This window comes from Furipterus horrens, unplaced genomic scaffold, assembly GCF_987537825.1.
Source record: "Furipterus horrens unplaced genomic scaffold, mFurHor1.1.pri manual_scaffold_5, whole genome shotgun sequence".
In the NCBI taxonomy this organism is placed as follows: domain Eukaryota; kingdom Metazoa; phylum Chordata; class Mammalia; order Chiroptera; family Furipteridae; genus Furipterus; species Furipterus horrens.
In genome coordinates this window covers 76321691-76349322 of record NW_028327175.1, presented here as the reverse complement: position 1 = coordinate 76349322, position 27632 = coordinate 76321691, and the positions used below count along the sequence as shown (strand labels likewise).

Sequence of the window (27632 nt, the reverse complement as noted above, 5' to 3'; positions counted from 1 at the left end):
TAACATTCTAAATGATGACTTCTTTCCATTTGTTTCTCTGAATGATTGTTCCCCAGAGTCAATGCTATGTACAGACTTTATCTTACTCAGGCCTTTCTCTCCACTGCCTGACTTCCTGGTATAAAGAGATCAGTACACATCTGTGGAATTTAACTAAACAGCTTAGTAGAAACTTAAAATGTCTTAGCTTAAAACTAATGCATAAACTATTGTCCTTCTATCTTAAGAGAACGCAACATGAAATTTTTCTTTAAATTGTAGTCTTGATGTTGTTTCATATAACAAATGAAAACTATAAAGTCCTTTGGAGTCTCTTTGTTTCTTTTGAGCATAAATGAGTAAAATGTCAGCTAACTTAGCAATTTGAGTACATATTACAGGCAGTGTATCTGAATCTTTACTGTTGACAAAAATTCAATGAGTACTATGTTATTGCGCTCTAAGAATAAAATCAGGTTTATTTATACCAATTACTTTAGTAGACCAGTTGAATTTATAAAACAGAAATCACTCTAAGAAAAAACCAAACTAATAGTACCCCATTTGTTTTCTGAATTTGCAGGCTTTTAAAATATCACACAGACATTGTCCATGTCCAGCTAGGCATGTATTTTGGTCCATGAAGTGGAAATCTACATTTTAAAATCTAATTTGCTCTTTGATCATTGTTCAAATTTCCCCTCTTCCCTCCTTCTTTGGTATCCTGGAGAAATAAAGCATATAGATTCTAAAAAGCACAATTGTTTTTAATAGTTTTTCTTTAAAGAATACATGGTTTTTGTTATGTTATAGAGCAGATGTCTTTGAACTCCAGGGTCCCATGTGAAAATACATTAAGACCTTAAGTTCAAGTCAACTTACAATATATATATATATATATATATATATATATATATATATATTTACAAAAAGATATTTGAGTAAATTGTTCTACTCGGTGAAACATGAAGTGTAAAAAGTATGCATCCTCACTCGTGTATTTAAAATTTATTTTTATGGTTATTCAAGTTAAAGAACTCTTTTCCAGGTATATTTTTCTATTTTAATTCCAGGAACATTTACAAATCAATCAGGAAGGATATGAAGTTAACAGCCTGCTCTGGCACTGTGTTGCTGCCTGGACTTGTGTTCAGAAGAATAGCCCTCAGTTGGATGAGGTGCTTGAACATCTCATCTTTCATAAAACACAGCTTCAAACGAAATGCTGGTAAGAAGGATTCTATAAATCCAAAGTAACTCGTGGAGAAACCTTTGTATTTAAATGTTAAATAACCTTTGTACTTAAATGTTAATCACACCTTAGTTGACTATTAAAAAAAATTTATAATCCCAGTTCCAAAGGCAAGGGCAATTTATATATTTTGTATTAGTTCATTTCATCAATAAATTGTTCCTTTTTCTTTTTGGTTAGATGAACATGCATATATTACATAGTTTATTAAATGAAATTTATTATTAATAACTTTATTTCCATATTTAAAAGATTTTTTATTCTTCAACTTGTTAACAACAATGAGGTATAGTTTATTATTTTGGGGGGAATATACTAATATTTTTTCATTATGCCTTTCTTGTAATGCATAATAAAAATAAATTTTGATTGATGAGTGTTAGTTTCCTCCTGTACAAATGTTACTTTGAGAAAGGAAAAAGAAGTCTTAAATTACTACAAAAGACGGCATGGATTCAATGGAGGGAAGAAAAATTTTAAAGGAGTTTTTTTGAGGAAATTAATCAGAGATTCCCCTTTCTAATATGTGAGGATGATCAGAATTCCTCTTTTAATGCTAACAATAATAATAATCTGTTTTGCCTTAGCAAGTTGTAAATTCAATTGTTATATATTTTTTCTCAAAATTAGTATCAATGCTTAAGCCTCTGGCAGCCCACTCTGCACCAATGGTCGTTGTGTACATAAATTATAAGAATCCTGAGCATTCCTTATGAAACAAAGCTGTTTTCCCAGTTTCATTTTGAAGTTTTGAGGAATCTAAATCAAGTAGGGACTTCTGGAGGATGGCTCGAGTTTGTCTAATTTCCTAGAAATAACCTAGTTTACAGCAGACCTCATCACGAACTTATTCTGTTTTATAGTCTGATGAGAGCAACCTACCCAGTATTGTGGTTAATAAAGATCATGATTCTTTGACATTTTAAAAGTGAGGATGGCATCTTTAATTAAGAAATTCAAAATTCAAATAGACTATATCCATTATATCAATAACATAATTTTAATAAATACTTATAATAGAGTTTTATTAATTTATTAATATAAACCTGCTAAAGAAATTAGAGTTTCATTGGTGCACATTAGGCTATTCCGACAGCCATGGTGATTCTTTCTTTCTTTCTTCTTCAATATTTTATTGTTGTTCTACTACAGTTGTGTCAATTTTTCCCCCGTTACTTCCCACCACCCCACCCAATCCCCACTGCCACACTCAATACCCACCCTGTTGTCCATGTCCATGGGTGTTTCATACATGTTCCTTAACTACTCTTGTCCCCTTATATCCACCCTTATCTTCACCCTTATCCCCCTCCCCTATGGCCACTGTCAGTCTTTTCCTTATTTTCATGCCTCTGGTTCTGTTTTGCTCATTTGTTTGTTTGGTTCATTAGATTCCTCTTATAGTATGGTATTTGTCTTATAGTATGGTATTTGTCATATGGTATTTGTCTTTCATTGCCTGGATTATTTCACTTAGCATAATATTCTCCAGTTCCATACATGCTGTTCTGAAAAGTAGTAGTTCCATCTTTCTTCCTGCTGAGTAGTATTCCATTGTGTAAATGTACCATAGTTTTATGATCAACTCATTTAGTGATGGGCACTTCAGCTGTTTCCAGCATTTGGCTATTGTAAATAACGCTGCTATGAATATAGGGGTGCATAAGTTTTTTTGAAATCCCAGTAGTGGAATCACTGGATCAAAAGGCAGTTCCATGTTTAGTTTTCTGAGGAATGTCCATAGTGTTTTCCACAGTGGCTGCACCAGTCTGCATTCCCACCAACAGGGCACTAGGGTTCCCTTTTCTCCACGTTCTTGCCAACACCTGTTGTTTGTTCATTTGTTAATGATGGCCATTCTGACAGGTGTGAGGTGGTATCTCATTGTGGTTTTAATTTGCATCTCTCTGATGGCTAGTGATGTTGAGCATTCTTTCATATGTTTATGGGCCCTCTGTATGTCCTCCTTGGAGAAGTGTCTGTTCAGGTCCTTTGCCCATTTTTAAATTGGATTGTCTGTTGAGCTGTATAAGTTCTTTATATATTTTGGAGATCAAACCCTTATCTGAAGTGTCATTGGCAAATATGTTTCCCCATATGGTTGGGTCCCTTTTCATTTTGATGATGTTTTCTTTAGCCATGTAGAAGCTTTTCAATTTGATGTAGTCCCATTTGTTTTTTGTTTTTGTTTTTCTTTATTTCCCTTGCCCCAGGAGGTATATTGGTGAAAATATTGCAGTGTGGGATATCTGAGATTTTACTGCCCATGTTTTCCTCTATGACTTTTATGGTGTCGCGGCTTATATTTAAGTTTTCTATCCATTTTAAGTTTATTCTGGTATTTGGTATAAATTGGTGGTCTAGTTTCATTTTTTCTAAAGTATATTTTATTGATTATGTTATTATAGTGGTTTCAATATTTTCCCCTTTGCTCCCCTCTGCCCAGTACTCCCCTTCCCTGCAGCAATCCCACCCCCCTTAGTTCATGTCCATGGATTGTGCATACAAGTTTTTTGGCTTCATCTTTTCCTATATTATTTTTAACTTCCTCCTCTCTATTTTGTATTTACCAAAATACTTTTTAATCCCTGTATCATTTCTCCATTTCTCCCCCTTCCCCCTCCCAGCTGATAACCCTCTGAATGATCCCCATACCTGTGATTCTGTTCCTATTCTGATTTGCTTAGTTGGATTTTGTTCTTATTTTTTAGATTCAGTTGTTGATAGTTGTGAGTTCGTTGTCATTTTAATGTTCATAGTTTTGGTCTTCTTTTTCTTAAGTAAGTCCCTTTGACATTTCATATAATAATAGCTTTGTGATGATGAGCTCCTTTAGCTTACCTTGTCTGGGAAGCAGTTTATCTGCCCTTCCATTGTAAATGATAGCTTTGCTGGATAGAGTAATCTTGGTTGTAAGTCCTTGCTTTTCACCACCTTGAATATTTCTTGCCAGTCCCTTCTTGCCTGCAAAGTTTCTTTTGAGAAATAAGCTGACAGTCTTATAGGCACCCCTTTGTAGGTAACTCTGCGTTTCCCTTGCTACTTTTAAGATTTTCTCTTTATCTTTAACCTTTGGCATTTTAATTATGATTTGTCTTAGTGTGGTCCTCTTTGGGTCTAGCATGTTTGGGACTCTTTGTGCTTCCTGGACTTGTGTGTCTATTTCCTTCACCAAATATGGGGAGTTTTTCTTCATTATTTTGTCACATAAGTTTTCAATTCTTGCTCTTCCTCTTCTCCTTCTGGCACACCTTTGGTTTGGATGCTGGTGTGTTTAAAGTTGTCCCAGAAGTTCCTAAGCCTCTCCTCTTTTTTTCAATTTTTGTTTTCTCATTCTGTACTTGTTGACTGTTGTTTTCCTCCTTATGTCCCAAATCATTGATTTGAACCTCAGTTTTCATCCTGTCACCATTGATTTTGTGTGGATTTTCCTTCATTTCATTTGGCATAGCAATCACTTCTACTCTTATGTGTTTGCTATGTTGAAGCATATCTGTCAAGCCTGTGAGCATCTTTATCACCAGTGTTTTGGACTCTGCATCTGTTAGGTTGGCTATCTACTCATCACTTAGTTCTCCCACTGGAACCTTGATCCATTCTCCCCTTTGAGCCATACTTCTATGTCTGCTCATCTTGGCAAGCTCCTGTGTTCGTTTGCCTCTCTGTCTTAGGTAGAGCTGTCACTCCTGTTACATTTTAAGGGGCAGAGCCATAGGATTTCTCGTCAGTAGATGGAGACCTGTCTCACCACGTTGTAGCGCTGTATGTGGGGTAGGAGTCTGAGAGGGAACAATGCCACTTGCTCAACACTCGCCCCTTTTCCAGGCACTTCTCCCTCTTTGTATGGGACTGGAGTTGTTGCCCTGGCTGTCGTTCCCAGAGTGGGCCAGTCTGTGGATATTCTAGGACCATGGGGGCCCTTTAAACAAGAGGACTCTGCTGAGAAACTGGCTGTTTCTTCCTCTGCCCCAACTCCCACTGGTTTTCACAGTCAGAAGCAATGTGTCTTTATTTTCCCTGTGCTGGGACCATAAACTGCCTGGTCTGGTCTCGTGCTGGGAGTGCTCCCCTGGTGTCCCTCCTGACTTTTTAAAATGTCTGACTGTACTTTCTGGCAGTCTGCCACTGCCACCACTGCTGCCACCACCACACCCCATCCTCTTTGCCCCAGTTCCACCCCTCCTACCTATCTGGATGAATATTTCTTCTTTATATCTTTGTTTTTTCAATTTCTATACAGTTCAATTTTCTGGAACTTCTGTTTGTCTCTAGTTTTGAGGTAGTTGTATTCCTTATTAGTTGTGGAGGGAGATGCAGCATGTCTGTCTATGCCTCCATCTTGGCTGGAAATCTAGTTTCATTTTTTTGCATGTACCTGTCTAGATCTCTCAACACCATTTATTGAGGAGGCTATTTTCACTCCATTTTATGCTCCTCCCCTCTTTGTCAGATATTAGTTGATCATAGAGACCTGGGTTTATTTCTGGGCTCTCTATTCTGTTCTATGGATAAATGCATATGTTGTTATACCAGTACCAGATTGTTTTTATTACAATGGCTTTGTAATATAGCTTGATATCAAGTATTGATCCATTCTACATTGTTCTTCTTTCTCAAGATTGCTGAGGCTATTTGGGATAACTTTTGGTACCATATAAATTTTTAAAATATTTGTTTTAACTCTGTGAAATATGTCATTGGTATTTTAATAGGGGATGAGTTGAATCTATAGATTGCTTTGGGTAGTATGCACATTTTTATGATGTTAATTCTTCCAATCCATGAATACAGTATATGCTTCCATTTATTTATATCTTTCTTAATTTCTTTCTTCAGTGTTCTTTTGCCTCCTTGGTTAAGTGTATTCCTAGGTATTTTATTTTTCTTGTTGCTATAGTAAAGGAGATTTTTTTCTTAGCTTCTGTTTTTGGTATTTCATTATTGATGTACAAAAATGCCTTTGATTTCTGAATACTGACTTTATATCCTGCCATTTAGCTAAATTCACTTATTAGATTTAGTAGTTTTTTGGTGGAGCCTAGAAGATTTTTTATGTACACTGTCATATCATCTGCTAACAATGACAGTTTTACTTCCTTCTTCCCAATTTGGGTGACTTTTATTTCTTTTTCTTGTCGGATCACTATGGCTAGAACTTCTAATACTATGTTGAATAAAAATGAAAGTGGAAACCTCTGTCTTGTTCCACATCTTATCTTTTTAATGAGTTGTAAAAGATCTTTACATATTCTGGATACTCTAAATATGAGCCTTTATCAAATATACGAGTTGCAAATATTTTCTCCCATTCTTTGAGTGGTGTTTTCAGTTTTTTAAATATGTTTTATTGATTTTGCTGTTACAGTTGTCCCAATTACTTTTCCCTCTGCTTCCCTCCACCCTGTGACCACCCTCCCTCCAGTTGTACCCCCCACTTTGTCCATGCCCATTGGTTGTGCATATAGTTCTTCTCAACATCTTCCTGTCTACTCTACTCCCCTCCTGCTGTGCTTCTTGGTTCCTGTACCATCTCCCTCCCTTTCTCCCCTTACCCCCCTTTCCCCTCCCCACTGACCTCCCCCCATAATGTTCCCCATACCTATCATTCTTTTCCCACTCTCATTGCCTACAAAAAAAAAAAATTCCCATTTTGCTGAGTGTTTTCATCATAAATGGGTATTGTACTTTATCAGGTGCTTTTTCAGCATCTATTGATATGATCATGTGATTTTTGTCTTTCATTTTGTTTAGGTGGTGTATTATGTTTATTGATTTGCAAATATTATACCATCCTTGCATCTCTGGGATGAATACCACTTGATCATGGTATATGATCTTTTTAATGTATTGTTGGATCCATATTGCCAATATTTTGCTGAGGATTTTAGCATCTATGTTTATTAGTTATACTAACTAGTTTTCTTTCCTTGTTACCTGATTTTAGAATTAGGATAATACTGGTCTCATAAAAAAAGTTTGGGAGTCTTTCCTCTTCTTGAATTTTCTGAAATAGTTCGAGAAAGATAGGAGTTAGTTCTTCTCTAAATGTTTGGTAAAATTTTCCTGTGAAGTTGTCCAGTCCAGGGCTTCTGTGTGTTGGGAGTTTTTTGATTACTGCTTTAATTTCATTAGTTGTTATCAATCTATTCAGACTTTCTTGATTGTTTTGGAAGACTGTATGTTCCTAGAAATTTGCCCATTTCACCCAGATTGTCAAATTTCTTGTCATATAGTTGTTCGTAGTAATTTCTTACAATCCTTTGTATTTCTGTGGTATCAGTTGTAATTTCTCCTCTTTCATTTCTGATTTTACTTATTTGAGTCTGCTCTCCTTTTTTCTCAATGAGGCTGGTTAAATGCTTATCAGTTTATATTTTCAAAGAACTACCTTTTGGATTTATTGATCCTTTGAAATGTTCTTTTAGTCTCTATGTTATTTAATTCTTCTCTGATCTTGGTTATTTTCTTCCTCTACTTGCTCTGGGCTTTGTTTGTTGTTGTGACTCTACTTGTTTTAGATGTAAGGTTAGGTTGTTTATTTGAGATTCTTCTATCCTTTTTAGGTAGGCCTGTATTGCTATGAACTTCCCTCTCAGGACTGCCTTCATCGTGTGCCCTAGGTTTTGGTCTCTAGTGTGTTCATTTTCATTTGTTTCCAGAAACTTTTTTGATTTCTTCCTTGATCTCATTGTTAACCCACTTATTGTTTAATAGTCTCTGCCGAGTCTTGAGTCTCACCTCAGCCTCTCTTTTAAAAGAGTTTCTGTGTGGCCCCCACACTGCAGCACCAACCCCTATAGGGCCTGTTCTCCATGCATTCTGCTTACTCAAAAATCGGTCTCTCTTGGTCAGGGCTGGCCACCACCAGTCAGATCCTTTGACAATTTTAGATAAAGTTTCTATCTGGATCTCTCCAGAATGGCATTGGGAAGAGTCCCACAGTGGTACTATAACATGAGGTGGTGATAGGGTGCTGTCTCCACTCCCTCCAGAGATTTTCAGCCTCTGGTGGGCCTGCTCCTGCCATGCTGTTTCTGGAGCCAGCACCTCCCCAGCTGTCTCTCTCTGCCCTTGAAGTTCATGGCTCCTGAGGAGATCTGCAGCTGCCCCAAATCTGCACAGCCGGAAGTGCTGGGACAGGCAGCAGTGGCCGCAGTTGCTCCACCAGGAATGCCTGGGCCACCTGCTTCCCAGTGCCCAGTCTGCAGGCAGGCTTTTGCCCACTTACACACACTCCTCACACTCATCCAAGTACTCACACACACACACTCTGTCACTTCCTCTCTGCTGGATTTTCTAGTTGATGGCTCTGTGGTTTAGCTGCAAAATCATTGCAGGTCTAGGAGCAATTGGATGGAGCTTCCAGATACTCTGCAGCCATCTTGGATCTTGCTGTGATGATTATTTTAAGATTACTCTTATTACAGAAAATAAATTGTAGGGGATTCAAACACACAATTTGGTTTCAAAGGACAAACAACTAGAGCTATTTTAGCTCTTGGAAGACCCTAACTTGGTTTCAAAAATAATAGAAATTATATTTTAACATATAGAAATCAATATTGCATAACTTTGCCAAATTTATTTTCAAGGTATTCTACTAATTACCAAATAAACACTTTCAACTAGTACTGAAATACTAAAAATAGCTGATTATCTGATTTTGAAAGTCAAGGGATGGTTTCTTTAACCAATTTTCAGTTTTATTGTATTGCATCAACATTGATCTAATTTACTTTGTTAATGATTTGTTTTTAAGGTAGTTATTTTTTATAGTTAATATTTTATAGATTAGGATGTGTTGGAGATAATATAAAACTTTTTACTTTACAAATGAAGAAGCTGAAGCCAAGTTTATTAGGCTTACTAGCAAATGGCACCAGATTTTAAGGGTCCCAGTGTAGCACTCTTTTTAGTACATTATCCCCCTGTCATTCTGGCTGTGTTATTAAGGAGATCACTGCTTTGAGGCACCTTGTCACTGATTCCTGACTTCTCTTTCTTCTGGGGGGACACTGTGGAAATCAGTTTAGGGAGGGCATGATGATGTTTAGTCAGGGCTCAATGAACAGAAGGGTAAATTGAAAAAATGATGAAACACTGACTGCTTATAATAGAGGGGGCAAGATAATTCTTTTAAAAAGCACTGCCATATAGTTTTGACTCTTTTTTAAATATTTACTGTTTTTTAAGAAAAGACTAAATCTTTTTCTTAAAAAACAGATAACCCTAGAAACAAAAATACTATAACTCACTGACATTAGATGATTAATGTCTATTTAAGTTAGCAATTTGACTAACTTTTCTGTTAGTCAAATTTTCTGTTATAATAATATTAAAATATTAAAACTTAACTTTTCTTCTTATATAGTGTTTAAGTTATTTATGTAACAGCCTATACTGCTTTCAAGAAGTCACAATTGTCAATAAAGCAAAACAAACTGTGACGTTATCAAAATCAAACCAAAATGCTTTTACATGATCTCCTGTACTTCTGAGTATGTGTGAAAAATTAAGAAAATGAACTGAATGTATTTAGAATTAAATAGAAATATTGGGTCACCAGACCTTTATAGTAAATTAAGACTTTGTCAGGATTTGCTGGACCAGGTAACCTTAGAATTAATTGTTACCCTTGGTAGAGATATCTTTACTTTAGTACCTGAAAGTCAAGGCCAAATAAGTATTAACAAGAGCAATTTCATTTTACATGAATATCAGTAAAGTACTGTAACGATGAATAAATGTTCAGAGATTTAAAATGCAGAGGGAGACCATTCAAGTGATTGATCAGAAGAAATTTTATTAATGTTGGCAAAAATTTCTGGTGTCTGTATAAGTGAGTGCTTCATCTGCTCATTTCTGATGTTATCCATCAGCTGATAATTTATCATGTATATGCCTGCCAGACTTTTTTAATGCCCCTGGAAGCATGTGGTTTCAGCTGAGCCTGGAAAGAGCAGTCCCAGGATCCATGAACTAACTCAAAGGAGGACTCAGTATTAGAGCAACCATTGTTCTCTGGACGGTTAGGGGGGTGCAGGGGATAAGTAAAGAAAATGCATGAAGGCAATAAACCATCAAACAGGGTGAAGAAGTAGGAAAAAAGAGAATACACGAGCCCCTTCCAGCTGCCATACACCAGCCTTTATCTTGGAAGTTTAGCTGCTCTGAGCCACAGATAAGCAGCTTGCTCTAAGGCACATTTCTATTTAATATGGTTAAACGTTATATGATGCTTCATATTCTCAATGCTCCACCTTGTGGTGTGGCCTTTTATAAACTGCCCCATTTGCTCTGGGGAGATAGCTCAAGCAGCGCAAAAGGCTTTCTAATCTAACATGAAAATAATGAATTGTGTTTACAATTGAATTAGCCAATGAAGACTGCTGAGAAATATGGGTTGGCATTTCAGTAAGCGGTATAACATAAAATTATATCTTCCAAAGCAAAAAAGCTGATTTCATGCACTCCATGAGAGTTTTCCAAAAAAGCTTGACAATTTAAAGTTATATTGATATAGTTAGTGTTTTTCAGACATACAGTGTTTGTGTTTGCATCAAAATGAATTGAACAAAGAATCAACTGATTTGCATGGGCAGCAAGGCCTTTACTTCTGGCTAAATTACTGAGATCGCCATTGTTTATCTTCATGAACTCCAGTAATTACTATAATGTTTATATGACAGCCTAACCAACATCATTCCAACAAAGTTTTCATTAATAATATTTCTCATTATTCATGAGCTGTCAATGTAAGTCCTTAGTCTTTTGATTCATTTTCTGGATTTTTTAAAAATCCTCATCCAAGGATATTTTTTAATGATTTGAGAAACGAGAGAGAAAGCAAGAGAGAGAGAGAGAGACATCGATTGGTTGCCTCCCTCCCATACATGCCCTGACCTAGGATCAAACCTGTAACCTAGGTATGTGCCTTGACCAGGAATTGAACCCCATAACGTTTTGGTGTATGGGATGATGCTCCAACCTACCGAGTCACCCAGTCAGGGCTAAATATAAACATTTAGTGTATATCGAAGGTATATATCAATTATGCTTTGATGTTTTATAGCACAGTAGGAAAAAAAAATTCAACCTCAAGTTAGAAGACCTGAGTTTTAGTCCTGTCTCTTGCTGGCTGATTTTGAATGAGTCACTTAACCCCAATGAACAAAGTCTCTTTAGCAGTTAGATATAAGAGCTACCTGGAACATTTTTTGAGATATTTAAATAAGTAATATGAAAACACTTTTAATACATTCATGCTCCCCTATTATTTCATTTCCTGCTAGTTCAGATCTGAATTAATTTTTTCCAGACAGAGTTCTGCCTACAGAATTTCTGTCTCAGTACCTGACACATGTCCTCTGCCCAAGTTAACCAAATTAGACAGCTTAACTACTACATTTCAGAACTGTTCCCCTGCACTCTACTCCCCCTGTCACAATCTTGGTTAGAGCCATTATTGTCTCATGACTCTTGTACAATAGCTTATTAGCTGGTTTCTTTGCCTTAAGTTTTCTCCTCCATAATCTGTCCTACTCTGCTGTCAGGGCTACAATATAAATGTGATTACACCATTTTCCTGCTCAAAACTATTTAATAAGAACTTTTTATGTGGCACAGGGGTTGTAGCTCCAATTAGGATCTCATAACTTGCCATGATTTAAAACAAACAAACAAACGAAACCCTAGACAGGTACTCAGTTGGTTGGAGCATTGCCCCGTACACATACACCAAAATGTTGTGGGTTTCATTTCTAGGTTGTGAGTTCAATCCCCTCTGGGGTATGTAAAAGTGGCAACTGATTGATGTTTCTCTTGCATTGATGTTTTTCTTTCTCTCTCCCTTCCTCTCTCTAAAAACCAATAAGCATATCTTGATGTTAGGATTAAAAAAAGAGGAAGAGCAAAATCAAAGACTGAAAGATCCTGCTACTGTAATGAATTACCACCAACACAGAGTAGTGTCTAGTAGGTCTGAATGGAAGAAAACAATTGATAGCCTATCTATGTCGTCTCTGATGAGACAGCAGTCATTGCCTGTTGACACTGCATCCCTTCATTTTGCTCCACATTCTTCCCGGGAGCTCCCAAAATAGAATTCTGTGATCAGGAGAAGGAGCCCACTTAGCAGACATGCTAAAGATTAGCTTTTCCTATAGTCAGTCCATCCCTTCTGAGTATCAAAAAAATAGACAATGGCAAGATAAATGTGTTCTTTAAACTAGTTTTCCCGAATCGTCAAAATTAAGAATAAAATGCTGAGTGCCCATCTTTCCATGTGCCATTAAGATTGAGACTAATTTATTTATACTAATCCTCCCCATTCTTGCTTCTTAATCTAAATTTGAGTTCCTGATAGCATCATGGTTAAATCAGTATTTAAAATATTCTATCTTCTCTTTAAAGAAATGTATATACAAATTTAAATTTACATTTATTTTTGGGGTTATGTTTATAAATTTGTTGATTTATTAATATTATCTATTTTTTCTACTCACTGTCATTCATTTGACAATAGGATTTCCCATTTCTAAGTTCTTAAGTACTATTCATTTCTTGGTTGGCTTGAGTAAATTTCTAATATGAACACAGGTGACTTATTTTGTTAGATGAGCCCTTGATTACATACAACCCTTGGCTTAATGTAGCGTTTGTCACCATTTATTTTTCCCCTAAAAAGTGTAATGTATATATTTTTTCTGGAGATAGTCTCCTGAGCTCACAGCTTTATAAAATTTCCTCTTTATATCTCTACATAGTGCTCTGTTATTTTCTAACTTACAGTTATGATGAGATAGTCAAAGCCAGTCTACCCTTTTTTAAAAGTTTTATTTTCAATCCAGAAATTTTTAGGAACACCTTTGTGACCTAGTAGCCAGAAGGAAGGTAGAGGGCACCCTCCCTTGTCTCATTGACTGGATTAGGAAGCTCTTGGGGGCAAATCCTCTGCTTTACTTTGAGAGAAGTCCCTACAATGTGAAGCTATGCACAAATGCTGAGACTACTGGTTTACATTTCTGAAGGCCTTCCTTTGGTTACTGATCATTCACACACGTTCCCAACCCCTTCCTATCTGTGCTTAGGCTTTTTCCTACATTATGGTGAAAATCCAATTAGTCCTGCATTAAATTTTAAATTAAATGTTGGGCCTCTTGATGTTGGAAAGGTTTTCTTTCAATTGAGTCCTGTCTTCTTCATAACTATATAATCCTTAAAGTTGTTTTGTTTCTTTCTTTCAACTGTGGTACTAAGAATGTTTTTCTTTGTTTTTTTGTTTCTTTGGTTGTTTCAATAGGCATTAGAGAGTAATGGGTCTCAGTCTGCCAGCTTTAAATGCAATTGCCTTTCTCTAAGTTATGGAAGAATTTTTCAAATTTGCTCCCTTCCAAGTGTTAGTTTTGCAGGTAAATTCCTTAATTATGGATTTAAATTATATTTTTATAATTTTAATTTTGTTACAATGTCTTGTCTTAATATAGCACATTTCTTCTCATTATCAAATATTTTCATTCTTGTTTCTTCTTTCCAGGCTTGAGTAAAGATGCTTAAGAATCTTGTAAAAATATCTTCTGGTTTCTGTAAGAAATAAGTTTCAGAGGTATGATCCTCTCTAGGTATTTAGCCTGATATTCTCTTTAGCCTTTGCTATAATATATTTTTCATTGGGCTCATATCAAGCTTATTCCTCCACTTTCCACTTTACTTATCTCAGATTCAGGAGAAATCTATAAAAATGTGGTATTTATAAATCAGAAGTTTGCGTTTCCAGCATACATTGTTAAAGCTACAACACACAATGTGTAATATCACCAGGGACCTTCCTGTAGTCTTCTTACTCTTTGATATTTTACCTCTGAGAAGAAAATGCACTTCAGCATCCCCATATAGCACCCCTCTCCCCTTCTGTCCTCATCTCCTACACAGACCCTCCCACAAGCAGTGTTTTCTACACTTTTTGTCATCCAGAAGTTGTCAGCTCTGAATAAGTATGAAGAAATAAGGATGAAGCAAATAAGTAATACTCTGACTTCTTAAAAAATCAGTACCCCAACGTAAAGGCACTTTTTCTGATTCTCTAAGTAATAGGGTGAATAGTAGAGAACTTTTTTTTTTTCTTTCTTATTTTAACTTTAGGATAGAAGAGGCTACTGTGTTTTATGACATGGAATGTGAATGCTCCTTATTTCTGTTCTCACTCCAGTTCCATCAGCCCTGTGGTATATGGAAATTCCCTGGGAGTTGCTGCTTTTAGTGTCCTCTCTTTCATTCTTGCTCTTTAGTGTTTTGTGGATTTTTGACATCATCAGTTTTCTGAAGTATCTATCAAAAGATTGAAAAAACCTTGTGTGAGGTTTCCAACTTGGAGATATTTAATTCCATCTTTTAAAATTATAATTTGAGCCCCAGCTGCTGTGGCTCAGTGGAATGGGCATTGTCCTGCGAGCCAAGTGTCACTGGTTCGATTCCCAGTCAGGGCACATGACTAGGTTACATGTCAGGTCCCCAGTTGGGGGCACAAGTGAGAGGCAACCACACAGTGATGTTTCTCTCCCTCTCTTTCTCCTTTCCCCTCTCTCTAAAAATAAATAAATAAATAAACAAATTAAATAATTAATTAAAAATTATAATTTGGTCATGTAAAGGAGTAAGGAGAACCCCAGAAAACTTTTTTTTAATTAAATTAAATTGATTAATTAATTAATTTACTTTTAGAGAGAGAAGGGAGAGAGAAGAGAGAAGAGAGAAGAGAAATATCAATGTGTGATTGCCTTTCATGCACCCCCAACTGGGGACCTGGCCCTCAACCCACGCATGTGCTCTGACTGGGAATCAAACTGATGACCCTTTGGTTCACAGGCCAGCGCTCAATCCACTGAGCCACACCAGCCAGGGCCAGAAAACTATTTTGATGCTAAATTTTTGAAGCTATTTATAAGGTTGTATGGAAAGGGGGGGGGCAATTTTTTAAATGAAACCCAGGTTATTATACTTTAGCTAATTTATATTAGTGTAGAAAGAACATTGGACTAGAGTCAGGCTAACTGAAATACAATTCAGGATCTGGTGCTGTTTAGCTATCTATGGTGATTCACATTAATTTAAAAAATGAGAAAACTAAAAAGTAAATCAAGTAATAAGTAATCAAGTAAAACAACTATGCTATTTTAGACAAGCCAATAAACCTCTGCCTCCATTTTTTTTAATTTGAAAAACTGTGTGGGAATCTATAATATTTATAAATACTTTGTACCTGTTTAATTTCATGGCATTGTAACACCAAGCCAATGTATTAATGATTGAGACTTGATGTATTATAATGAGTTCACAAAGAGGTGCTATGTTAAGATTTCTAACCTAATCCAATTTGAATTCTTTCTATGTGCATTTGTTACCAAACAAAGTGGGGCTTGTTCACATGGTGCCTTGGTATAAGACCCAACAATTAGTGTTGAGGAAAACAGGTCTTTATTTACAATATTCCAACCTTAGGGGGCTGGAAGCACTTCAGTTTGGAGCCCTGTACTCCCACAAGACCCAGCACTTCCCTTGCTCTCCAAAAGGCTATAAATAAGCCCAATAGTTCCCCATTCCTTATCTGTCAGCTCTGTCCTTCAGGATCTGAAGTACATTGTCATCAGCCTCCATATGATAGTCCAAGAAAGCAGGTGCCGTGTTACACTGGATCATGGAAAGGCATGAGTCTTAAGAGAGTGTCCTTTACATATGTCCTGGCTTCCAAGAATCCAGAGAGAGTCCGGGTCTGCAAGGCAGAGTCCTTGGTGGCTTCAGCATCAGCTGGAGCTGGCATGATCAAAGCAGCAGCATGCCTGCTTTCCTACTAGCCCAGGCCGCATGGCCAGATCCTGACTACAGACTGTGTAGCTGCTTCTTGCTTCTCACTGAGGACCAGCTTCACTACAAACTGCAGAGCTGCTACTTCACTACAGGCAACGTGGCTGAATCCTCTTCTGGCTCCTGGCTCCTCCTCCTCTTCTCTTCTACACTCACTCTGCCTGCATGACTCTCTCCTATGGTGGACCAGCTCTTCTACAAAACTGCCTAGCTGCTACATCATGGCTCTCTTCCTACACACCAGACCTCCTAACTGACTCCCATCTACACCCGTTTTAGACTATGTGGTTTCCCTTCTTTTATGGCTCCCTGCCCTTATTTTAAATGCGGACCCAAGGTACCATACATCATTGTTATGAAAAGTATCTTAAGCCTATCATCTGCCCTTTCGGCCCTCACACCGCCCCCTGCTCTGGGCTGCAGCACAGCTATTATCTAGTTACCAACTTGACATAGGTATGCAAAGTACCTTAAAAACTGTATTATCTCTTTTCTCCATCCCCAAAAACATGAGCTATGGGGACTCTGCAGAGGGCCCTGCTCTGTTACACATTGACTTTCAGTTTTGATTTTTAACAAACTCCAATTTATAAGTATTGATGCTTCTATTTTGGGCAAAAGCATTTTTACTTATGGGAACTTTTGCAATCAGCAGTGTTGATTGAGAATAGTGTGTTTCTGGTGAAGCATTTTTCTACTGAAGGTGGCTGACACTGATGGATCTTTTTCAATCCATATTTCAGTGAGAATGCCTCTATCTACTTACAATTTTCCAGATTTAAAGGCGAACAGAAGAACCTAAACCTTATGATTATGGGGTATATTCAGGAAAAAAGTAGTTTTGTGAACTCTGAGACTATCCTCTCCTTTACTTGACCTAAGTCTGGGTGATAAGTGCTCGAGAATGATGCCTTCATTGTTCACTCAGAGGGCATGTGGACTTCCTCAGTCACTCTGGTACTTCACAGAAAAAAAAGTGATCAAATCTGTATCCTTTGAATAGTATTTTTTTTTTAATTCAATTCAGTTCAACATTTCGAACTTGGCCATTTTATATAATTTCATTTAAATCTTAAAATAGCCTCTGAAAAGTAGGTTTTACTTTATTTATTTATATATGAGTAGATTAAGACTGAGGTAGGGTATATAAATTGCCCTACCTCATACCTAATTGATGGTGAAACCAAGATTTTCTCTTTAATTTTTCTGACTCTAAAGTTTATACTTATAAGCATCATGTTAAGTGTATCAGTTAGGATTCAGTTCTCATGCATGTAACAGTAACCTGACCACAATTGCATTATCAAATAGGGCTTTATTTATCACTCAGAACAAGTAGTGCACCACTAATGCAGATGCTTAAATGCCCAAGAAGCAAGCTCCTTCTGGCTTCCTCTTCTTCTGTTCTTAGTATGTATTCTCATTGTTGTAAGATGGCTACTCTTTCCAAGCAAGATAAGCAAAGGAAGAAAAATTACCTTTCACCTGAATTTAATCTTTTTTTTCTTAATCAGAAAAAAGTAGCTTACCCAGAAGTCTTTCATAATATAATTTCGTTTATATCTCATTGAACAAACCTACACATATGGCTATTCCAAGCTTTAAGGGAGTTGAGGAATATTTTAAAAATGCATTTAATGAGGTATTATTTATATACAATAAAATTTAAACATTTTATGTATATAGATCTATGACCTTTGGCAAATGCATACACCTGTGTAGTTACTACCTCAATCAAGATATAGAACATTCCTATCTTGAGGAGGCAACATTAACTGAGCACTTTGCCATCTTGAACAAAATTGAGGTTTAGTTTTAAAAGGAAAAAAGAGTCAAATAATATTAGATAGGCAATAAGCAACATTATAATACTAAGGTTAAATATTGCTGTACTTAAATGATAGTTTGGAAAAGCAAAATTGCAAAACAGGAAATACCCATAGGTGGCAGAAGACTTCTTAAAACATGAACTGGACAAATCTTGCAGATCTATTAGTGTCTCGGTTTTCAAATATAAAAAAAAAAAAATTTCAAAAGGTCTTGAAATGTGTCAAAATTTGTGGTTTAGATCCAGCAAAAAGCACATTGATATCTGTAAAGTTGCATTCAATATGCAGAATTAAAGAATGAGTTTAAATAATTGTATCTGTTTTCCATGTTTAGAGGTGTTTCCTTTTGAAAATGATGATGGGCTTGAATTACTGACCTGAAATATCACAACTATGAAATTCAAATAGAGTTGTAAATATACTAATTCTTTAACTTATTAATGGTCTGTTATTCAAAGCAATACACAGCTTTAGGCAGAGGCTATTTTTATTCTTGTCAATTCGCTTTCAAACTGTATCTCTTTGATTGATTAAAAATAGCACTAAATGTATAGTTTCCTAAAACTATCAGGACATATGTACATTAATGGCTAATAACTTCTTGTATGATTTCTTAGTTATTACATATTTACTAACTAGATATTGACAGTATTATGTATTCAATGTGAAGTGTCAATTTTATTTTGAGAAACAGAACTTTTTGTAAAATGAAATAGTGCTGAGCTTTTGGAGTATATAGGAAGAACATTTTTTAATTTGTTCTTTCTTTTGAAAAGAAACACTCTCCTAAAATTTACTCCTTGGACTCAGTTGCAAAATTTAAAAAGGAAAACCTATTGTGAGATTTTGAGGACAATATTTAGAAACAGAGCCCTGATAGGATCCAATCATTTAAAAATTTTTTTACTCTCAGAGTTTTGTCAGAATGTTATTCTGAACTCAAATATGTTATTAAAATGTGACTGTTTCCTGTAGACTTTTATCATAACCAGTGTCAACCAATAGTTGTCTTTTTTGGTAACTATAATTTATCTCTAGCTGAACAATAAATTTGTGAAGTTATACTAGTCTTTATTGAAAGTAATGTATTTGGTAATTCAGGATATTCATATCTTCTGGCCAATTACTTTTTTCATTAAAAATTGTTATTATTTTACATTAAAATCTCTATGTTTTGTTAATAAAATTTTCAGGATAGATTCAGCACTGGCTTTGTTGGTCCTTGGGGAGGCTGCCAAATTAAACATGGCCTGCTTGAAAACTTTAATGGACCTAATGAGAAATTTTCTTTTAAGCATTATGACTGTTCAGAATCAGGTAACAGTATATTTTATTACTAATTTTCATGTGCAAAAGGCTATAAGAGAAGCAAATATTTTTTGCCACTATTTAAACTGCATACCACACTAAGACTTACAATGAGTATTACTTTTATAAAAAACATTTTATTTTCAGAGAGAGAAGGGAAGGGACGGAGAAAGAAAGAGAGAGAAACATTGATGTGAGTGAGATACATCAATAGGTTGTCTCCCAAATGTACCCCAACTGTGACTGAACCCACAACCCAGGCATGTGCCCTGAGCGGGACTTGAAATGGTGACATTTTGCCTTGAGGGACAATGCTCATCCAAATTAGCCACACCAGTCAGGGCCTAAAGAACATAAGTTGGTAATAATAATTTTAATTAAGTTTAAAAGTAAATTTTTATTTACCATATATCCCAGTATAGATTCATTGATAGAGAGATAGAGCTATAGAAATAGATTATACATCTACACACATACACACATACATACATAAGGACTTTAAATTTTATTAACAAGCTTGAGATGATATAGTTATATATGTTTTAGTTTCCTTTAAAAATTTTAAAAGTATATCATTAAAATATTTTTATTATACATTTTATTAATATTTACATTTTAGTGGGAATAATTTAGTCATTTATTGTTAAACATTGAGTTGTTTCTAATTACTTAGTTATTACAAATAATGTTAAACAAATGTAAAATCTGTTTTTCATTTCTATATTTTATTGATTATGTTGTTACAATAGTTCCAATTTTTCCCCCTTTGCTCCCCTCTTCCCAGTACCCCTCTTCCCCAGCAATCTCACCCAACTTAGTTTATGTCCATGGGTCATGCATACAAGTTCTTTGGCTTCACCCTTTCCTATATTCTTCTTTTTCTTTAAATTAATTAATTATTTTTATAACAATAAAAAGTCACAATTCCCCCCTCTCAGACTTAAGACCCTTTATAATCTTTTAAAAAAATTATTTATCTGTTTGTTTATTTATTTATTTATTTTTAGGGAGAGAGGAAAGGAGAAAGAGAGGGAGAGAAACATCACTGTGTGGTTGCCTCTCACTTGCTCCCCCAACTGGGGACCTAACATGCAACCTAGTCATGTGCCCTGACTAGGAATTAAACAAGCAACACTTGGTTCACAGGCCAGCGCTCAGTCCACTGAGCCACAGCAGCCAGGGCTTACCCTTTATAATCTTATAAAGGACAATGGTCGAAGGTCTCGTGCTCCTCTAGCTGCTTCAAGCTGGACATGGTCATTGTCCTACCTACCCTTGGGTCCAGAAATCCCTAATAAGAGTGGGGGTGTGGAGGGGAAGGTGGCCTTCCCACATGGGGAAGGATCGTGCAGACTCCAGGTCAGTTGGCTGTCCCCAGACAATGGCATGCTTGGTTTAACAGGCTGGCATCCTTGTTGTATTCTGGGGGCAACAGATTTGGCAACAGGGTTAAAAGGCATCATTCAATCCATAACCACTAGATGACAAAAGGCAGGGATTAATTTTTCAATGTCCCATATTAGGGGGAAAAAAAAAGGGCTCTTTGGAGGAAGGTGTGCTAGGCATGTCACACCTGTCCAAAAGCATTTTGCCAACTATACTTAGTTTGGGCTGAGGGGAATATTTTAGGTTTTCCCACTCTCAGACCTCTGGGCCCTTTCTGTCCAAGCCTTTAGGATAGAAAAGAGAAACCAGTTTTAAAGTGAAGCCCACAGACCACCCCATGCTTTACCAACCCAGCCACTTAGTTCAGCCAAACCTTTGAGTCTCAGGAGGCAGCGCTGCAGACAGGATTAAGTGAGGCATATACATACAGACAATCACTAAGGTAATGAGATCATAGGCTTATGCACTATGAAAACAGAACATAGATGTTAATTTATACAACCTTACCCACAAACCAGTCTCTATATCTGCAAGACTCTTATTGGAAAGGCATCCAGTTGCAAGGCATTTGACATTCTTCTTGCCTGTAAAGTAAGCATCTTGGATGATGTCACAGACCTAGTTTAACTTTCAAATGAAAGCAAACTTTAAGTGAAAATAAACTTTATAGTCTACCACTGAGCATTGTGGTTCTCCTTGAATCATGATTTTTCTCCTTAAGATTACCCTTCCTGTCATTAAAGGGACTGCATTAAGTCCAGTTTTAATTTACCCTGTTCATTTGCAAAAGCACAACAAGAGCAGCAAATGATCATTTATAATCTTTGTGTCTGCTTTGCTGGATCTTACATAAGGAAACTTCAGGGTGCCTTTCAGTCTGCCCTTCCGGGCACAGGAGCTGAGCCACATACCTGCCATTCAGCCTTGCCTGTACACACCTGTCTTTTTCAAGTCCTTTGGGTTTTCAGTTGTGCTTTAAGGTACCTTCTAGCCATCTTTCAGGAAAACAACCTTCATTCCTTCCCTGGAGAGATTGCCATGGACCACACAACCAACCCAGGTACCAGGCCATTTTTCTTGTGGGCTTTTATTACCTTCGAAATCAATCCCAGTTCCTCAGAGCTTTTTGGTAACAGCCAGAGCCTGAGCATATCTCCTTTAGGCATGACATTCCAGTCAAAGTCTTGGTTAAAAAAAAAAACCTCTATTAACAACTGGTCTTATTAGTTTTATGCAAAGAACCTTATGTCATTGCTTACTTCTTCAGAATGCTAAATTCTGGAGAGATCAAGTAGGGAGAAAAGTATACAATGTGAAGGAAAATCCTTGTCCTTATAATATTTGCTAAAATTGCATTTCCATACATTATATTTTCTTTTGTTCACTTTCCTACATGTGAGTTTGTGTGTGTGTGTGGGGGGGGGTGTTTGCTGGCTCATTTATTAACTTATTTTGCTTTCATTTTTTCCCCCACTAAAAATTTTTGTTTGTTTTTCTATTACAGTTGTCCCATTTTTTTCCCTATTGCTTCCTTGCACCCTGCCCACCCCTTCACCCACAGTCAGTCCCCACCCAGTTGTCCATGTCTGTGGGTCATTTATACATGTTCTTTGACATGATTTTTTATGAGTACATTTTAGAAATCTTTTTTATGAGTACATTTGATTATGTCTGTTAACAATGTTATAAAACTTGAAAATATTTTTATAAGTACAGTATACATAGTTCTTGTTATGACAGAATATGCTAGGATTATCTAATAGCTATCTTCTCATTTTAGAAAGAAAACTACAAGGTAGATGATTTTTCCTGGGCCTGGAATATAGTCTACATATATATAACAATTCTTGCAGAAACCTGTTTGTATGCAACCACTTCTAATTTGCGAAAAACTGCTTTTATTGGTTTCTGTGACTGTAAGAGTTCACAAAAAGATATTTTACCCTTGGACAAATCAGAAGAACAGCCAAAATTGAGGAATACAAGTATTTTAGTTCTTTTGGACTATTTCTGTTCAAAGATGTCAGATAATTGTAAGTAAATTATTTTTAGACTATGAAAAGTACTTTTAAAATGTCCTTGTCTGCATTTAGTAATGAGCTTTTCACAAAAAGTCAACATTTTAAAGTTGGAAATAATTTTAAATTCAGTAGAACTTTCTACAAATATAGGAATAATATTTTATAACATAGAAAATTTTAATCAATTAAAAATATATATAAACTACAGTCATTTGATTTATGATTCAAATTATATTCCTTGAAAACAAAAGATGACCTTGGGAAAACTTATGAAATGTATATGTTTGTTTTATCTTTTTCACATAAGGACTTCTCATCTATCATCTTCTCTATTTTCTCCAGGCACCTACTGTTTCTCTTGTTCTTTTCCCACCCACAAAATTTCTCTTCAATATCTCAAATAATTTAGTACATTCTTCAGATATGACATCTCATACTCCATCAAAATATACCTATCTATTGTCTCAAGAGTAAAGGTCATTTGCTACTGTTGTTTATGGGAGCTATAAGAATGAAATACTTAAAAAAATAAAAGAATGAAATATTTTTATTTTTAAAATGGAACTGCAGGGACAATAAAAATTCAAAAGTGTCCCTTTACATTGGCTAGAACTTTTCTTTATGAATATCATTGTAGCCAGTGTTATTATGGTCTGTTATGTATATGACTCTCACTTCCATTAAATTATGAGATAATTCAGACTAGAGAATCATGTCTGAATTATATTTGTATATGGCATTGTATTTCATACATAGTAGACAGTCAATTGATCAGAGTAGATTTATTATGTAATTCATTGAAGTTAAAATATAATTTCAAGATTTTGAAAGTATAAAAGAAAAAAATATAATGTGTTTTCTCAGAAACATAGTTCAGTTATTATGTTTGAATATAATTTCAAATAATAAGACCTTAGTAGTAGATATTAAGTTTACTCTCAAGAACTTGCTCACTATTTTAAAATTAATTTCAATATACTTTTGTTTTAATTAGTGAGTTGGAACCTGTCATTTCTGAGTGCAATTTGATTGGCCTTTATCCACTTTCCAAGAAGATTATACTTATTTTCTGACTAGTGCCACTTTTAAACAGATCTTTAGTCTCTGGTTTATAGTGTTGGTAAAGTGAAGAGGTATTTACTTATTTTGCTGTCCACACACTTAAGTATTCAGAATCATCAGAAATCTTCCTATATAGCAACTCAACTTTATGATTATAATTTTTGAACTGCCACTGAACAGATTCATCTACTAATTTTAGATTTTCAGTGTTTCTGTCTAGCTGTGTAGAAATATTTCTTTCAGTCTTCTTTCACTGAGAAAGGTTCAGAAGACATTTCTCAGTGGAGAAGTTCTTTAGTCCCAGAAGCCTGTTGACCACACTCTGGCCATGACCCCTGAGCTCTTTCTTGCATAATCTCATGATGGTAAGGATGCAGCTTTCTGTGGATGCTCAAATTTTTCAAACTCCTCAACAGTCTGATTTTTTTCTAGGCAAGTGATTATTTCATTGTTTTCATTTGTTGTTTTCTTAGAAGTTCCTTATCTTTTTTCTGAAGACTTTATTTTGATGAGATAGGTACAGAGTTTGGTTACATTTTTGGAAGAGATTTTTGTCTTTTCTACTTATTATCTGTGGTTTTATATTGCTCAGCGTCCTAGATAACACACCCCAAATTTTCCTAGCTCAAATGTTGTTCTCTTGCCCTATAATATCCTCTGTGTCAGTGGAAGGCCTATTGAGAATTTTATTGCAGGTAGGAAGGGTGAAGTCGGGGAAGAGAGTTCAAGCTGTGCTTTCCAAAGCAGCAACAGCAATGGAGGCAGGACAGCAGTAAGCACAGACACTCGTATTTAAGGGGGGGTGAGAAGCACCTGGGGAACACCCCTGGCTGCAGACCAGACCCGTCAGCTTGCGATTCCAAAGCCGGGGAAGGCAGACCCCCATTGCCTTGGACTGTGAGGCCCGGAGGGGGTGGGGATGGAGGAGGAGGCTCCCGGACTCTCAGTGGAGAGTGAATGACAAGAATCCATCTTGGATCCCCACCCCCCGCAGAAAACACCACAGCGTGGTGAGAAGGGTCGCCTGGTTGTGACAAGTGCACGGGGCTCCGCCCCCTATAGCATAGGAGGTGTAACAGCCCCACCCAGGAAGCAAAGGTAAACACAAAATGGTCAGAATGGCATAGGTCATGATAGAGATCCCAGTGACGCAGCTGGCCAGACAGCAAACATCTAATCTAATGAAGCAGCAGGTAGGAAATCTTTCCGAGGTTCAGTTCAGAGCTTTGGTTATAAAAATGCTCACAGACCTAACAGCAGATCTTAAACAAGATGGGGAAGAAATGAAGGCTAGTCCTGCTGAAATGAACAAAAACACATATGAAAGTAGTGGTGAGGGCAAGAAAACCAGGGGTCAAATCAACAAATCGGAACACAGGGAAGGAACAAACAGTCAACCAATGCAGAAAGAGGAAATGAAAAGTAAGGGAAATGAGGAGAGGCTCAGAAACCTATAGGACAACTATAAGGAAGCCAACATCTGAATCACATGGTTGCCAGAAGGTGAAGAAGAAGAATTAGAAATTGAAAAATTATGTGAAAAAATAATGAAGCAGTACTCCCCTAACTTGGGGAAGGAAAGCACAGAGAGTTCCAAAAAAACTGGACCCAGGGAGAATGACTCCAAGACACATTATAATCAAAATGTCAAAAATTAAAGATAAAGAGAGAATCTGAGAAGCAGCAAGAGAGAAGAAAATAATTATGTACAAAGGGGTCCCAGTTAGACTGTCAGCTGATTTCTCAAAGGGGACCCTGCAGGCAAGAAGGGACTGGCAAGAAATATTCAAAGTAATGAAAATAAAAAACCTACAACCATGATTTCTCTATCCAGCAAAGCTGTCACTCAGAATAGAAGGGCAGAGAAAGTGCTTCCAGGAAAAAGTAAAACTGAAGGAGTTCATCAGATCCAAACCTGTGTTATATGAAATGTTAAAGAGACTTGTTTAGGAGAAAGACGATCAAAACTATGAACATTAAAACAAAAACTGTATCACAAAAACCAACAACAGAAGTTAGGGAACTGAAACAAAAGCAAACTAAGTAGGCAACAAGAGTGGGAAAAGAATTTTAGGTATGCGGAACACCATGGGGTAGGTCAGTAGGGAGGGGGAAGTGGGGAAAGGGAGGGATATGGTACAACAATTAAGAAACATAGTAGGAGTAGATAGGAAGATGTTGAGAAGAACTATATGCACAACCAGTGGGCATGGACTAAGGGGGGGGGGACAACTGGAGGGAGGGGTGTCACTGGGTGAAGGGGAAGAAAGGGAAAATAAATTGGGACAACTATAATAGCATAAATAATAAAGCATATTTTAAAAAGCCATTACTTTACATTATTGTACAATTGCAGTCAAATATTTCATTAGTCAAATGATAGAGCTTAAAATTGGTGCTAATGTGACTCATTATAATTTGAATATTTGTAGCACCACTGATTGATCTTATGCATGAGGAAAAATGATTCTTGATAATGATCTCTCATTCTACAAGACCATATGAAATAGATTACTCCAAAAGTGAGCATCATTTCTGCTGGTCTTGTCAACATAATTACTGAAGAGGATAGGTCTATTTTTTGAGAAAGTGTTATAAAGAACCTAAATCTGCTGCTTTATTTAGTTGAAAATAATTTTTTTCTCATAATTTTATCCTTTAAGTAAGTAAATTATATTGGAGTGAAACAACTGGTTCTGGTGTTTCATGGATTTGTATTTTAATTCTATCACTTGTATCTTGGAATCCTAGGTCAAATTATTTAATCTAGCTGACTTGAATTCTTTACCCAATAATTGTGATAAGAATATTATTCATATCATAGGGCCTTTTGTGAGTAAAACTATGGAAACATATAAACACTTGTCATAGAACTTTGTACATAGGAAAGTCCAATGAATGTTAATAGATATTATGATTGTTAATGTAATTGTTAATGCTGCTGTAATGATGAGTAAACATGAGTGAGGAACAATTTTTCATAATTACATCTATATACACTTTGTGTCCTAGGGATCGTACTCCATTTACATATAAAGGGATGACACTAAAAACATTTAGAGATGTTATCAGTAGTCTTTTTATGAACAAGTCAATTAGTGTTCTTATGGACCATTTTTATATAAAGACTTAAACATAAGGAAACAATTCAAGCCATAATTTTGTGAAGACAATGTTATAGGAAACTAAAGTAATGACTTCCATGAAGATAAGTCCTTGGTGATCTAATCTGATATGGGAGCAAAACTTGAAAAATCTACAGAAATAAGTGACTAGGCTGTGCCTTTCTCATTCTGAGATTTTGTGTCAGACAAGATTTTCAGAGTCAGATGTCTATTAATTCTATAGTGAGCTCTTTTGCTTTGACTGAATTGCTGAGTTTTGGTGTTTTGGTTAAATAGGAATTTCTATATATGCTTATAAATGCCAACCACACATTAAACAGTTGGTTGAAACTCAAAGTGTCCGATTTATGTGTTTAATGGAGAACCATTCTACACACCTGCTGCTATGGACTGAGTTGTGTCCCTTCTCCAAATCTATATGTTGAAACCATAACCCCCAATGTGACTGTATTTGGAAATAGGGTCTAAAATGGGGTAATTCAATGGAGTCAGCATATTGGGGCCCTGGTACCAAATAATTAATGTCCTTATAAGAAAAGACACACCAGAGAGTTAACTCTTTCTACCATGTGAGGATACAGCAGAAAGGCAGCATGTAAAAATGAGGAAAACAGCCCTCATCATAAAAAGAATTAGCTGGCACCTTGACCTTAGAATTCTAGCCTCCAGAACAGTGAGAAAATAGATAAATTTCTGTCTGTTGTTTAATATCTCTGGTCTATGGTATTGTATTTTGTTATGCAGCCCAAGCAGACAAATGTAACTCCCATTGGTGTTGTGCCATAGGCAGGTTTGAATATGCTCAAGTGCC

General features: G+C 36.2%; 1 protein-coding gene across 1 annotated transcript in view; it reads left to right on the top strand.

Moving 5' to 3' along the window:
- The window catches only part of TMEM232 (transmembrane protein 232), a 181010-nt gene that overhangs the window by 38790 nt on the left and 114588 nt on the right, over nt 1–27632 (top strand). The window contains exons 7-9 of the mRNA XM_090279017.1: nt 1053–1207; nt 19113–19236; nt 22394–22646. Coding sequence (XP_090135143.1) covers nt 1053–1207; nt 19113–19236; nt 22394–22646 — 532 coding nt within the window. The remainder of the gene's footprint in view (nt 1–1052; nt 1208–19112; nt 19237–22393; nt 22647–27632) is intronic.